Raw genomic sequence first — 16,651 nt, forward strand, 5'->3', positions numbered from 1 at the left:
CGAAATGAGTGTCGCTTTCCAGAGACGGTTCCCGTGGCCGTGTCCTTCATTCGGGTCAATTCCATTAGTAGCGGGAAAGGTCTAGTGGTGGTGTGGGACGTGACGGGGTCTCGTGTTGCAATCTACCCACGAGTGCCTTTCTTCTTGGCCGCCGTTCGCGAATTAGCGCTTCCTGCCTGTGGCCACTTACACGGTGCCGCCGACTGCCCTGGTGACGTAGCGCGGGAGAGTCGAGCCTCAGGCGCTGCTCAGTTAGACGACGGGTCAGTCAGGCGTCCAGTATCCACGCACCTCGATAACGAACGCGCCAGTCGGGCAAGGCCTGCCCACAGTAAGTATTAACAGCGGATCCTCACCTCAGTTTCACTCAACTGAAGATTATGCTGCAGCATACAGGCTGTACGGTATTCCCTGCCTCTGTCCTTTTTTATTTTCTCCTGCCTAGCCAAAAACTGAAATTACGATGGAAAACTTAATAATAAAATCTATCTGCTGTATTTATATCCCTGTTGCCCTAAGTCACAGCTTCATCATCTGATGTTATGTAAAGACTTTCGTACTATGTCAACGCACCAGAAACGCTTATCTATGAAACTATAAGTAGGCTGTTTAGGTTTTTATGTTGGTAGCGCCACGTAGCGCTCTGTATGAAAATCACTGGCTGTGCTGTGTGCTGTCTGTGGCTGGTTGGCATTGTTGGAATATTCGCTATTGTAGTGTAGGACAGTTGGATGTGAAAAGCGCGTAGCGTTGCGCAGTTGGAGGTGAGCCGCCAGCAGTGGTGGATGTGGAGAGAGAGATGCCAGAGTTTTAACGGACGATCTAGACGTGTGTCCGCCAGAAAAAGGAAATTTGTAAAGATGGGTGTCATGGTTTGATAGATATATATATGATGACTTTTGAACATTATTAAGGTAAATACATTGTTTGTTCTCTATCAAAATCTTTCATTTGCTAACAGTGCCTATCAGTAGTTAGTGCCTTCAGTAGTTAGAATCTTTTATTTAGCTGGCAGTATTGGCACTCGCTATATTGCAGTAGTTTGAGTAACGAAGATTTTTGTGAAGTAAGTGGCTCGTGAAAGATATAGGTTATTGTTAGTCACGGCCATTCTTTTGTAGGAATTATTGAAAGTCAGATTGCATTGCTCTAAAAAAATATTGTGTGTCAGTTTAGTGGTGATCAGAATAAGTAAAGAGAGAAATGTCTGAGTACGTTCAGCTTTGCTCAGCTGTTTGAAAATCAAATAAGGTAACAGGTTTACCAGCATAGTCACTTCAAAATTTTTCTAAGGGGACGTTTCAAAATTTGTTGACTGTCATATAAAAAACAAATCAAAAGAATTCAGATATATGGATTTCTGTGAGATGACATTGCAATGAAGCCCTGTTGATAGAAGTGTGACTTAAAAATGTACTTCGTCATAGTAAAAGCGTTGTAAAGACAGCATATTGATTTCACAATTAGGTTTTCTATAGTCATTTCACTGTCTTGATTGACAAAGAACAGCCACTCTGTCTACCATGAAATTATTTATTTATTTGTTTAACTTACGGCAATACAAACTGAACAGCAACCAAGGTAATGAACTGCATAATTTTACAAAATAAATAGACCTGAAACCATAAATCTCAAATTAATATCGAAATTTCCAGTCCATTCAAGGGAGGCCTTCTGTCACTTCACAGGAATCTTCTAGATTTCCAGGATAAATTCGCTTGCAACAGCTTGTTACAATGCCTTTTACTGTCTTCTATTCACTGCCACAGTTACATTGAGAAGGTAAAGCCTTTCCTCTTCGGTGGATGATTTCTGCACGGATACTATGGCCTGTATAAGGCCTGTCAACTGCCTTTCAAGTACGTCGCGGTAATTCCATGCCGACTGACATTGTATCAGGTCTTATTACTTATGAGCAATGCTACTCAACGTTTCTGACCAATTTTCATTTGATGTAGAAATCCATTTCTTGCAGCGATTCTGTCGATATGACGGGTGAGTGCTTGGATTTTAATTGGCTCATTCTAAGTATGACCGCATCAGAGTGGACTGGGATCTGTGGCGCTTTAATTACTTTTTCAAATTCCTGTAGAAGGGCAATATGTCTTCGCAGATGTGGTGACACAATGTCGCTTAGAGATGGTAACCAGCGAAGAGAACTAGACCTAATGTATCTGTTATTGTCCTCATTGCTGCATTTCACTGAACATTGATTTTCCTCATCTGTGAACTATTATGTAGGAAAACAGCAGTGGGCGGCAGAGTAGACGAGTGCTAAGGAAGAACATCGCAGTGCTGTAGCTCTTGCGACCAGTGACATACCACTCAGCTTCTGTGTGGTGTAACTGCGAGCTTTCAGCTTTGCTTGGATGTTTTCTAAGTGTATCTTGCAGGACAAGGTTCTATCAAGAGTTACACCTAAATATTTTGGTGGAGGAGTCGACCATTAAATCTGACATTTGGCTTTGCATTGCCCATTCTGTTGTTAAGATGATAGCAACTAACTGAAGTTTACAATGGATTGGGTGTAAACCTCCACTTTTTAATGCACTTAATGAAATTATAATATCATGGCTACGCAGAAATACTGTATTTTTTTAAAAATTGATATGAATAATAAACATTATCACTGACTATATTTTTTTAAATAAAACTCAGCCATTACGGGTTTCGCATCGGAAAGGTTCGCCATAACAGGTCAGTAAATGTTTTGTACTACCTTTTACTTATTCTGTTGATCACGGATGTGTTTTCAACCTTGTCAACACATTTTTGTAGTATCACTTTGTCTTTAAAAAGAGAGAATCGTTATATGTTTCATTACTAAAGAGCGTAAAAGCAAATATCTATAGTTCCTTGCTGTAGGAAAGCAACATTCCACAAAACTGGTAACAGTGAAACGAAGAATCAATAAGAGCGCACTCGTTATGCAGAACACGAGAGTATAGAAGAAGTATAAAATGCATTTTCCGATTGAAAACCAATCTTTCATATCCCAAATGAGGAATGCTTCCGTTACGCCAAAATAAGTGCACTGAATAGTAATCGCTGATTATTATTTTAATTTGAGCTTCTCTTTTCTTACTTTCATCGTAAAAGTCTGTAGCTGATGAAATAACACGGTAGATAATGAAATTTTTCATAACAGCAATATCGTAAATTACTCTCCTCTTTGCATGCTATCATTTACGAAAATCTCATTTAAGTATCTCAAATTGTAATGAAATATGAGAAATGTTGTGGATATTCCACTCTGGTTTTATCACTGGCGTGATGTGATCGCAAATGGGTGTGTTACATCAGATCAATTTTCTCGACATTGGTGGCAAGTAGAGACCTCCACCCAAATCTAAAGAAACATTCTATATGTCAGCTAAATTTCATAGACAGCAACATACTATGTAATATGCACCAAACCCAAAATCATAGTAACCCATATTTTTCATTGCAAACCTTTTCGAATTTCGCTCAGTGTCCTGTTTCTATGTAAATATGCAATGACCATTAACGAAATGATGGGCACGTCATTGTGAACCTGACATATAAAGCCGTAAGTAATACAAACCGGATTTTTTTTAAGGAATACTTTCTGTACAATAATTTGAGAAAGATTGCAACGCATATAGCCCGATTCTGTCATCGTAGTACGTCGTCGACATGCAGAAAGATGGCAAACGATGATGTTGGTCTCCCCTCTTAGACAAACGAATGAACTCGCCCAGAGTTCTGGACGAAAATTGGTCTCTGCGCATCGGCCACCGTATCATGCACGGAACCTAAATGACTCATTCGTAGGTAAATACAAATAGACTCATTGGTAGGGAGTTAGGAAATGTCAAAATTCAAATGGCTCTAAGCACAATGTGACTTAACATCTGAAGTCATCAATCCCATAGACTTAGAACTACCTAAACCTAACCAACCTAAGGATAACACACACACCCATGCCCGAGGTAGGATTCGAACCTGCGATCGTAGCAGCAGCATGGTTCCGGACTGAAGCGCCTAGAACCGCTTGGTCACAGCGGCCGGCTAGGAAATGTCAGTTTACTTACAATAATATGAAGAGAATTATCGTGGAAGATTTTCCGGGTGCACTACATCCCCAACACATTCTCTTGCAGAAACGTTAGAAAATTTGCAGTGCCGTATGTCTCATCGACTTCGGCGTCAAAAGGCCATTTCACTAGATCGTTTGAGCACTTATGGCGGAAAAATAAATCGTGGCGTTGTTTAAGAAACAATTTAGTGTTTTTCATGCCCATCATGATCACCACACTTGTCCCCCCGAGATGTGGATGAAAAATGGCGCGACGTTTAGTTTGGTCTGCTTTGTTCTTTTTCTTTTGCTTTTGTCCCCCATCGACGCACGCACGGCATGGTTATTAACGGATTTGGCACGATTAGTGTAATAGTGGCTAGATTCCGCTCATGCTGCCGCCCAGTTACCCTCTGGGATGGAATATGTGTACCCCAACTGTCGGCACGTAATGTTATTGATGTGAAAGTGAGCGAATTCTTTCTAAATGTTTGGAAATTGTGTAACTGAAGCGGGACTTAGGTACCAACCTGCTAATCGCCTAGTGGGATGAGGGAAACTGCCCAAAATCTACGTCAAGGCTGGATGGCACACCGACCATCGTCGTCAGACCGCAGAGTGGATTCGACCCGGGACTGGTGCACCTTCCTGTTCTGGAAACGGCACTTTGACACAACGGCTATCAGGGCGGGCCTAGTTTAGTCTGCGTTAGTGGCAACATATCTTTACGAGTTGTTAGCGTAAGTAGCATGTAACACACGATAATATCCGGCATCTTTATGTCTCCGAACATTATCTTAAAATTGCCCTCCAGCTAGAAAGGTTGCACAACGCACTGAAATCGTTGCACAAGACGATCTATCTACGAGGATGGTGTTACAAACTTTCTGGAATAGTGAAGAAGAGTAAATGTACCAATTTGAGTAAGGAACTCGAGTCCGGAAACGACAGGGTCGAAAGGTATAAGCGAAAATCCACTCAAGTTTCGCCTTCGCCTTGTATAGAGGTCAAACTGAGGGCGTCTACTTCCGAAACCTGATCATGCCGTACAGACTTCCCGCTGAATATTCCCCAACACCCTCAAGTAACTTTCCCCGTTAACTGCCTAATAATGCTGCACATAACTCGATGTCAGAGAGACCGAAAATCCTATATCTTCGGTTGCACAATAATGATTTTCATTTACTTGTACAAGTCTTACAAGCTGTTACATTTACAACAGTTGTTCAAAATGGCGCCCCCCTGCGTAGATGCAGGCATGGCATCATCGCACAAAGTTCTGCTGTACTCTTTGTAATATACCCAGTATCCTTTTCACCCGGCCCCACAGGAAGAAATCAAGTGGTTTGAGGTTGGCTAAATGTGCTAGCAATGAAACTGGACGTTCTATACCTATTCACTTTTCAGGGGATGTTTGATCTAGTATTTCATTGACTCTCAGTCCATTGAGGTGGGATCCATCATGTTTGAACCACATCTGCTGACTAATAACAAGTGGGATATGATCCTGGTACCTCGATAGTATGTCTCTGATGAACACTGCGTACACTGGTGCATTTCAGTGGGATGGAAGACGAAACGAGCCTAGTTTGTAATTACTGACTATGCCTGCCCATACGTTGACTGATAATCTAGACTACTGTCCATTAAAATTGCTACACCAAGAAGAAATGCAGATGATAAACGGGTATTCATCGGACAAATATATTGTACTAGAACTGACATGTGATTACATTTTCACGAAATTTGGGTGCATAGATCCTGAGAAATCAGTACCCAGAACAACCACCTCTGGCCGTAATAACGGCTTTGATACGCCTGGGCATTGAGTCAAACAGAGCTTGGATGGCGTGTACAGGTACAGCTGCCCATGCAGCTTCAACACGATACCACAGTTCATCAAGAGTAGTGACTGGCGTATTCTGACGGGCCAGTTGCTCGGCCACCATTGACCAGACGTTTTCAATTGGTGAAAGATCTGGAGAATGTACTGGACAGGGCAGCAGTCGAACATTTTCTGTATCCACAAAGGCCCGCACAGGACCTGCAACATGCGGTCGTGCATTGTTGTTGTTGTGGTCTTCAGTCCTGAGACTGATTTGATGCAGCTCTCCATGCTACTCTATCCTGCGCAAGTTTCTTCATCTCCCAGTACCTACTGCAACCTACATCCTTCTGCATTATCCTGCTGAAATGTAGGGTTCGCAGGGATCGAATGAAGGGTAGACCCACGGGTCGTAACACATCTGAAATGTAACGTCCACTGTTCAATGTGCCGTCAATGTGAACAAGAGGTGACCGAGACGTGTAACCAGTGGTACCCCATACCATCACGCCGGGTGATACGCCACTATGGCGATGACGAATACAGGCTTCCAATGTGCGTTCACCGCGATGTCGCCAAACACGGATGCGACCATCATGATGCTGTAAACAGCACCTGGATTCATCCGAAAAAATGACGTTTTGCCATTCGTGCACCCAGGTTCGTCGTTGAGTACACCATCGCAGGCGCTCCTGTCCGTGATACAGCATCAAGGGTAACCGCAGACATGGTCTCCGAGCTGATAGTCCATGCTGCTGCAAGCTTCGTGAAACTGTTCGTGCAGATGGTTGTTGTGTTGCAAACGTCCCCATCTGTTGACTCAGGGATCGAGACGTGGTTGCACGATCCGTTACAGCCATGCGGATAAGATGCCTGTCATTTCTGATTGCTAGTGATGCGAGGTCGTTGGGATCCAGCACGGCGTTCCGTATTACCCTCCTGAACCCAGCGATTCCATATTCTGCTAACAGTCACTGGATCTCGACAAACGCGAGCAGCAATGTCGCGATACGATAAACCGCAATCGCGACAGGCTACAATCCGACCTTTATCAAAGTCGGAAACGTGATGATACGCCTTTCTCCTCCTTACACGAGGCATCACAGCAACGTTTCAGCAGGCAACGAAAGTCAACTACTGTTTGTGTATGAGAAATCGGTTGGAAACTTTTCTCATGTCAGCACGTTGTAGGTGTCGCCACCGGCGCCAACCTTGTGTGAATGCTCTGAAAAGCTAATCATTTGCATATCACAGCATCTTCTTGCTGTTGGTTAAATTTCGCTTCTGTAGCACGTCATCTTCGTGGTGTAGCAATTTTAATGGCCAGTAGTGTAGAAATACAATCATTTTTGTTAGAATTTTAGTTATTTTCCGCTCAGATCACAGTGATAAACACATCACAGTTTAACACTTTCACATGCAAATGTTTATATCGTTACGAAGATAACATTCTGCCTAGTTGATTGTATAGGAGTTGGTCTCATTGTATTCCTTTTTGGATTATGACTATCTACACAGGTCTTACTTGTGCAAACAAAAGTGACTGTTTCTTACTACTGAAACTTACAGGTTAAGGCACACTAGCGGTGACCCAAGTTCGATTATTGTACTACACTTTACAAGTCGCAACGGACCCTCAAATTAAGTACTTACAAATCTCAATTGTCTGTACTACTTATCGAAACACATAATGATCTGTTAGTGGCACTACTAAAAGCAATTAGAGGTTACTCTACGAGTTCAGTTCGACCTTAACAACAGGCATCAGATTTATCAAAATACATAAAAGATTGTTCTATGAGTGGTCAAAACTCACATGGACACAGCTGACGATCTAAGTTTCAGATAAAAGGGTACTTGTTGATGAGAATAGTACGATTTTGGTAATTAATCCCATGTCTAAATTTGTCAAAAACTCATCTTATTGTTGCTCCAACCGAAACCAGTTCCAAAGTCAGCCAAACATTATAGTGAAACACATGCAACCATCAGACTGAAAATAGTTGCTACAGTAGATTACAGAAGCCAGTTCACAGACGTTGGTCACTGATGGCTCGATTATACGACTGGACGCTCAGAGGGTTCTGCGGCCGTGTAGGCTGGAGATTCCTCGACTTGCGCCAAAGGGTGGGTGGGTTTCGGGTTCCGCTGAATACATCAGGTGTTCACTATACGCAGGAGGTGGCTGCACGGGTAGCAGGGGCTGTTTGACGTGGACTGGGCGGTTTTTTTAGTTTAGAGGGTCTCGGGAAAACACAAAAAGGGCTTCAGCCACAAAGGGTGCAGGCCGAACACAGGAAAAATGTAGATACAGGAACCATCGCTATAACAGTCGTAAATTGTCGTAGCTGTGTTGGGAAAGTACTAGAGCTCCAAGCGCTAGTAGAAATCACGGATGCTCAAATCGTTATAGGCATTAAAAGCTAGCTAAGGCCGGAGATAAGCTAAGCCGAAATTTTTGCGAAGAACCTAATGGCGTTCCGAAAGGATTGGCTAAACACGGTTGGCTTGGCGGTGGCGTGTTTGTTGCTGTTAGAAGTAGATTGTTGCGAAGTTGAAGTAGATAGTTCCTGTGAGTTAGTGTGGGCAGAGGTCATTGTTGGCAACCGGAATAAAATAATAATTGGATCGTTATACCGACATCCAAATTCAGATGATACATTTGCTGAAAGGTTCAAAGAAAATTTGAGTTTGACTTCAAACACGTAGCCGACTCATACGATAATATTTGGTGGCGACGTTAATTTACCCTTGGTATGTTGGCGAAAATACATGTTTAATTCCGGAGGTACGCATAAAACAACATCCGAAATTGTGCTAAACGCATTCTCTGAAAATTATTTCGAGCAGTTAGTTCATGAGCCCATGCGAATAGTAAATGGTTGTGAAAACACACTTGACCTCTCAGCAACAAATAATCTTGAGTTAGTAACGAGTATCAAAACGGAGACAGGGATGAGTGAACACAGGGTTGTCGTAGGGAGACTGATATTGTAACCCCCAAATCCTAAAAAGTAAACCTATTCAAAACAGCAGATAAAAATTCACTTGACCCCTTCCTGAGAGACAATCCCCATTCCTTCCAAGTTAATGATATAAGTGTAGACCAGATGTGGCTTGAATTCAGAGAAATAGTATCGGCAGCAGTTGAGAGATTTATACCAAATAAATTAACAAACGACGGAATTGATACTCCTTGGTACACAAAACGGGTCAGAACACTGTTGCAGAAACAACGAAACAAACACGCCAAACTTAAACAGACGCAAAATTCCCAGTATTGGCGATCTTTTACAGAAGTTCGAAATTTAGCGCGGACTTCAATGCGAGATGTTTACAACAGTTTCCACAACGAAACTTTGTCTCGAAACCTGGCAGAAAATCCAAAGAGATTCTGGTGGTATGTGAAGTATGTTAGCAGCAAGAAACAATCAATGCCTTCTCTGCGCGATAGCAATGGAGATACTATCGAAGACAGTGCTGCCAAAGCACAGTTACTAAACACAACCTTCCGAAATGCCTTCACAAAAGAAGATGTACTAAATATTCCAGAATTCGAATTAAGAACAGCTACCAACATGATCAACGCAGAAGTAAATATCCTCGTAGTAGTGAAGCAACTTAAATCACTTAATAAAAGCAGGTATTCTGCTCCAGACTGTTTACCAATTAGGTTCCTTTCAGAGTATGCTGATGCATTAGCTCCAATCTTGACAATCATATACAACCGTTCGCTCGACGAAAGATCCGTACCCAAAGACTGGAAAGTTGCTCAGGTCACACAAATATTCAAGAATGGTAGTAGGAGTAATCCACTTAATTGCAGGCCCACATCATTAACGTTAATGCGCAGCACGATTCTGGAACATATATTGTGTTCGACATTATGAATTACCTCGAAGAAAACGGTCTGTTTGCATACAGTCAACATGGGTTTAGAAAACATCGTTCTTGTGAAACACAACTAGCTCTTTATTCGCATGAAGTGTTGAGTGCTATTGACAAGGGATTTCAGATCGATTCCGTATTTCTGGATTTCCAGAAGGCTTTGATGCTGTACCACACAAGCGGCTTATAGTGAAATTACGTGCTTATGGAATATCATCTCAGTTTTATGACTGGACTTGTGACTTCCTGTCAGAGAGTTCACAGTTCGTAGTAACTGACGGAAAGTCATCGAGTAAAACAGAAGTGATTTCTGGCGTTCCCCAAGGTAGTGTTATAGGCCCTTTGCTGTTACTTATCTATATAAACGATTTGGGAGACAATCTGAGCACCCGTCTGAGGTTGTTTGCAGATGACGCTGTCGTTTATCGACTAATAAAGTCATCAGAAGATCAAAACAAATTGCAAAACTATTTAGAAAAGATATCTGAATGGTGCGAAAATTGGCAGTTGACCCTAAACAACGAAAAGCGTGAGGTCACCCACATGAGTGCTAAAAGGAATCCGTTAAACTTTGGTTACACGATAAATCAGTCAAATCTAGAGGCCGTAAATTCAACTAAATGCCTAGGAATTACAATTACGAACAACTTAAATTGGAAGGAACACATAGAAAATGTTGTGGGGAAGGCTAACCAAAGACTGCGTTTTATTGGAAGGACACTTAGAAAATATAACAGATCTACTAAGGAGACTGCCTACACTACGCTCGTCCGTCCTCTTTTAGAATACTGCTGCGCGGTGTGGCATCCTTATACCATCTACGACTGACGGAGTGTATCGAAAAAGTACAAAGAAGGGCAGCGCATTTTGTACTATCGCGAAATATGGGAGAGAATGCCACTGAAATGATACTTCATTAAAAGAAAGGCGTTTTTCGTAATGACGGAAACTTCTCACGAAATTACAATCACCAACTTTCTCCTACGAATGCGAAAATATTTTGTTTGCACAGAGCTACGTAGGGAGAAACGATCACCACGATAAAATGCGGGAAATCAGAGCTCGTACGGTAAGATATAGGTGTTCGTTCTTTCAGCGTGCTATTCGAGATTGGAGTAATAGAGAATTGTGAAGGTGGTTCGATGAACCCTCTGCCAGGCTCTTAAATGTGATTTGCAGAGTATCCATGTAGATGTAGATGTAGATATAAAAATTCTTCAGATATATATGCCAACATCACAAGCAGAAGAAGAAAAGGTGGAGAAGAGTATGAGGATACTGAACGTGTAACTCAGTATGTAAAGGGAGATGCATATCTAATGATCATAGACGTGTGGAACACTACATTAGAGGAAGAAACAAAGAGAGATAGGAGAGAATATGGTCTTGGTAGTAGAGATGAGAGAGGAGAAAGATCAGTCGAGTTCTGCAACAAATTTCGGTTAGTAATGGCGAATAAACTGTTAAAAAAGAACAAAAGGGAGAAGTATTTTTGAAAAAGTCCTGGAAACACGGAAGATTCCAGCTGGTTAATGGTCAAAATGATGGAAAAAGGATTCCGAAATCAGGAATAGATTGTAAGGCTTACACAGGAGCAGATATAAATATAGTTTAGAAAATCGTCCAGAAGTAGGAATGTGGAAAGAAGTGGGATACTGTAGAACTGAGTAATGATGATATGTGTTTGAAGTTCTATAGGACTGCAGACGCTAAGATAATGAATACCACAGTAGGTAAATGAGTGGAGGAAGGGCACTCACAGAAGCGGACCGAACAAATATAGGTAAGAGCAAGGTAACAAAAGAAATCGATAAATGAAGGAAGAACAAAAATACAGGAATACATCAATGTAAGTCACTTAGCAATGAAATAAATAGGAAGTGCAGGTAATCCAAAACGAAATGGCAGCAGGAAAATTGGGAAGAAATAAGAAAAGAACCGGTTTTCGGGAAGACTAATTCAACACATAAAAAAGTTGGAACAACCTTCGGTGAAATTCTCTACGAAGGGAAGGAACTGTCTAATGACTTGATAGAAGAAGAAAGAAGCGTCAATACGGAAGACATAGGGGATCCAACATTACAGTCAGAGTTTAACAGTTTTGGAAGACTTGTGATCAAGTAAGGTGATAGGCATAGATAACATTCCGTCGTAATTTATAAAATCATAGGGAAGGTGGTAAACAAAAGGATTGTTTACGTTGGTTTGTAGAAACTACGAGTATGGAGACGTATCATCAGACATTTGTAAAATATCATCAACAACATCCCAAATACACCAAGGCCAGATAAGTGCGAAAACTATCGCGCAATCAGCCTAACAACTTTGCTTCCAAGATTACTGTACAAAAGAACAGAAAAGAAAACTGAGGATTTGTTGAATGACGAGCCAGCATTTCCGTACGACATTCACATATTTGCCTAAAAAAGAATCAACATCAGATCACATAGTTTCTAATTTTTATTACTTGATAAACGCTGTTTAAGCCAATATCGAGATGGGTCGTCACATTTACTCAGTCTGCTTCTCTTGATTTGAAGGGCATCTGGCGGTGTGTAATTCAGACCGTTTCGTCTTGTTAGGTTGTATCATTGTAAGAATTGGCAAACACCCAGACACTTGAGTTACAGCAATTATTTCTGACGACGAGCAGCAGCGACTGCTTAGTTTTCGCTTGAGTGTCGTGAAAAAGTAGTCTGGCAGTAACTGAGGAAATTCTGTAGACTCGGAATTTCGTCACAATCGTTAGATTCACCGTTCATATTTGTTGGTGAGTGTGTCACCATTAAATTCAACTGAGATTATATTTATTCGTTATACAAATACTCCAGAAAATCACTGTATTATGCGTTTTTAGTTTTTAAGCTGTAATTGTTTTTCTTGCGGGCTTGAATTTTAAAAGCAGAATTTCTTGCCCCTTACAAAAATTGTGTCACATACACTGGCATTCCTTTCCAGGTTACTATATTATGCATCGTTTCCTAATGTGTTATATTTTGTAGCATAATGTTTATATTTTTTCAGCAAATGCGATGCACTACATCAAGGCAACTGACCAATTACTCTGCAACAATAAGAAAAAGAAAGCACTAACAAGGATTTAATAAATTATTATTGGCTAATTGAAGATGTAGAATTTGAAAGTTTCTCAGCGATAATGTGCGCCAAACCCAGATTCGAACACGACACCTTGCCTTCTGGGAATGAGTCCCCGTTCGCCCACAGTTTTAATGTGCCAGAATGTTTCACAGTCCACTGCAGACTGAAAGATTTATTCCCGATGTGTTACTTGTGTTCCCAATGTTGCCCGAATGTCTTGTTGTACTGAGATGCGCGGGGAAAATGTTGTATTTTTCCCGTTTATATTCAATTTTCACTTCCAGCTGTAATTAGAAATTTCTTATGAGCTGCTGCCTTCACAACCCATCGTGAAATAGATTCTTTTACAGGTCTTCTCTCTAAAATGTGACTTACAGTCATTATCGCCCTTAACGATATTCTTGTGTAGTTATTTCTTTCTGAGTCCAATATTGTTTTACACACTGAGAACATTAGGTACATTATTCTTTCTGCTGTGGTCTGCTCGATGTACCTACGAATTAGAGTTCTCTCACATTATTGACGTTACAGTAATGTACCTTTTGGTCGGGTGCATGCCTTTTGGCAGATTTCCAGAGCTCTCTTCAATGAGCTGATATTTCTGACACTTATATGACCAATTACAGCAGCCAGTCGCAACTATACTCTTTTTTTTGCTCTACGAGTCACGGATGCCTTCACACCCACCTCCAGAAATAGCAAAATTCAGTGTCTTACATGTTGGCAGTCGCTTCGTCTGAAATTCTTCAACCTGTCATAAATTTTGCTTTTCTTCTATCGAAACCTTTATTATGCAGCCTCTTCTCATCACATGACGCCGTCAGTTTCTTTTCCTCCTCTTAACTGGTTTCTGTGCGTGTCTTTTCTCACCTACCCTGTGTAACAGAACCTCATTTCTCATTTTATCTCTCCATTTTTCGTCTTCCATTCCTCTTCATATCCACATCTTAAAATCCTCTCAGCAATTCTCCTTTCTCCGCTGCGTGTTTCGGTACAACCCATTAAAAACTACATACAAAACATTTCACTGATCTTTTTCTTAATTCTGCATTTACCGCACATCAGAAAATACTATTTGATTACTTGTCATGTTACTGGTTATTTGGCATCCTAGGTACCTAAAATTATCAACTTGTTCCACTAACTCATGTTCCACTAACTCATGAGAAATTTTCACTTTTACCTTCCTTGACAGGGTCATAAAAATTGCGTTAGTCATTTTCACATTTATCTTAATCCAGATTCATTACAACTGGTGTAAAGTTTTTTTAACGTACTGTTTCGTCGTTTCATGGGAGTAGTCCTTGAAACTTGAGTGACAGCAGTATTAACAACGTTAAAATTATCACCACTCAGATAAAAGTTCAGCTGACTGTTTTATAGTCAGTTTCGATACTTCTTTTTAATTATGTCGTTTGTCACCAGTGCCTGCTGAGACTCTAATTGTCAACTGAGAAGACAGTAAAACTGATCGATTTCGGGGGCAAGTTGTCAATTACTGCTAGTAATTTCGACTGGTGTGGAAATATTTCTTGTGGCTTGCCATTAGGAATGAGTTCTGGACTTTCATCACATCCTATTGTTTCCTGCGATGGGTGCTGCTTACCAAAAAAGCTCTACACTACATCAATAACTAAGTTTTGCATTATTTTACTTTTCAGCAAACAAAGCGTGGACCATGCAGCTCCACGCTTTTATTATTGCGCTAGTATGCGCAGTTGCAGCGTCTGGCATCTTTCCGGATGATTTTGGAGTGAGTAAAAACGTCGTCTCATTATTCTCTTAGATTAGAAATAAATCAGTCATTATTATTATTGTCTCTTCTTCGCGAATGTCAGAGAGTATTTCAAAATTAATTTGTCACTGTGTAACCACTGTGAAGACGAACGCGTTGTAAAGCGATAGAAATCTAACTTTTAAAACAATTTTCTTGCAATAATGTGATTTAGAAAAGTGTAAACATTGCTTTAAGAGATAAACTAAGTATATTTTATACATCGCCGTCAGAAAAAGAAATCATCATCAGAAGGAACAAAACTGACGTTCTACGTATCGGAACTTTGGAATGTTAGGTCTCTCAATCGGGTTGCATAACTCCACATGACGAAGGCGTCGTCGACATGTGTTAACCACACAAATGAGTATCTGAAGCACACCGATTTCATTTTCCACAGGGTGTCACCAAGCTCTTCCATGGCTCTCTTACCATCAGCTACTTTATGTGGAATGGCGATTTCTGTGAACAGCTGGAAGGCGTCACCATGGGTAGCCTTCTTAGTCCAATGGTTGACAATTTCTTTGTAGAGCATTAGGTGAGACAGGCGCTGGACGTGGCATCTTTTTTATCGAAGTTATGAGAAACGTACTCTTTTTCGTATGGAACCGTGCTGAGGAAGAACTCAGTGACTTCCTAAGACACCTGAAGAGTCTCCATGTCAACATAAAATTTACTAAGGAGGTAACAAAGGACCGATACCGATCCTTTTCAGACGTGCTGGTTACGAGGAATGGTCAGAACCTGAATCACAGAGTGTATCGGAAACCGACACACAGGGACCGATACGTACAGAAACTGTGAAATCGTCACCCGAGCGAGGAAAGGGGAATGTGTAATAGACACAACATAAATATGTGGGGCGCAGCACCTCAGCCGTGAGATGCTACACGTGGAATGCGTCCTGCGGAGCAAAGGGTTCTCCACAGGTTGCATACGAAGTGTCGCGAAAATAACACTCGAAAAACGGACAAGTGGGAAGAAGGTATGTCGGGTACGATAGGTGACGGACAGAATCGGCCATATGTTGGGCAAAGACGGAATAAAGATTATTTGCAGAACTACCAAGAAGAGTAAACACTGTTTCAGATGACAAAGGACGAAAATAATCCACTTGCAGTGTTGGGAGTATACCGCAACGTGCGTGTGTGGAAATGTCTGCGATACGCGAATACCAGGATTGCTGAACATCAACGTTATTGCGTTTTGGAAGGAGTGGAGAAATCGGCCGTAGCGGAGCGGGCGGTGTTTGAGATCGACCACATAGTAAAAGCCACCGACAAACAGGTTCTCCCTGTGGAGAAGAGCTACGACGCCCACTTGTTGAAGGAATCCATAGAAATTCTCAAACATGACAGTAGTTTCAACAAGAAAGAAGAGAGCGTCAAGGTAAACGAACGCTAATTTCCGGTACTGCTGCGAACTAACGGTGCAGGTAACAAGAGGGGAACCACAGCGGTAATAACCAGGGATAAGCCCTCAGGCGTTTGGGCAACAGCTGCATACAGACAGTCTCCTGCCGCAGGCTCGGCTCCAGTCCGGCAGCGAGACCTCAGGGAAGTCGTTAAGGAAAATCACGAGTCAAAAACCAACAGGCATTACGCCAAGACAGTTGTAGTTAAATAAGAAGCGAAGCAGGCATTGATAAAGCAATAAATACTCGGGTTATGGATAAATGGAGAATATGTGCGAATCTTGAGCCTGAGGTGAGATGATATAGTTCCATACTCCTTGACAGAGCGTAGGGGACGATGCGGAAGACCTGCACCGCTGTACTAGGCAAGGTCCTAGCGGAGGTGGTTTGCCATTGCCTTCCTCCGACCGTAATGGGGATGAATGATGATGATGACGACACAAAAATACCCAGTCATCTCGAGGCAGGTGAGAATCCCTGACCCCACCGGGAATCGAACCTGGGACCCCGTGTTAGGGAAGCGAGAACGCTACCGCGTGACCACGAGCTGCGGACTGAGGTGAGAAGACAGCAGTATAGATAGTTTTAGAATGAAACTAACAGAAATTACTA

The 16,651-nt window shown here is 41.6% G+C and overlaps 1 protein-coding gene across 1 annotated transcript in view; it reads left to right on the forward strand.

Annotated features, from left to right (window-relative positions):
- Positions 1-204: 204 nt before the first annotated feature.
- Positions 205-16,651, forward strand: part of LOC124713815 (leucyl-cystinyl aminopeptidase-like) — a 289,726-nt gene continuing 273,279 nt past the window's right edge. Inside the window, exons 1-2 of the mRNA XM_047242975.1 lie at positions 205-331; positions 14,513-14,604. Of these exons, the coding sequence (XP_047098931.1) occupies positions 14,530-14,604 (75 nt within the window). The 5' untranslated portion in view covers positions 205-331; positions 14,513-14,529. The remainder of the gene's footprint in view (positions 332-14,512; positions 14,605-16,651) is intronic.

The sequence above is a fragment of the Schistocerca piceifrons genome, chromosome 1, assembly GCF_021461385.2.
Source record: "Schistocerca piceifrons isolate TAMUIC-IGC-003096 chromosome 1, iqSchPice1.1, whole genome shotgun sequence".
NCBI classification, from domain to species: domain Eukaryota; kingdom Metazoa; phylum Arthropoda; class Insecta; order Orthoptera; family Acrididae; genus Schistocerca; species Schistocerca piceifrons.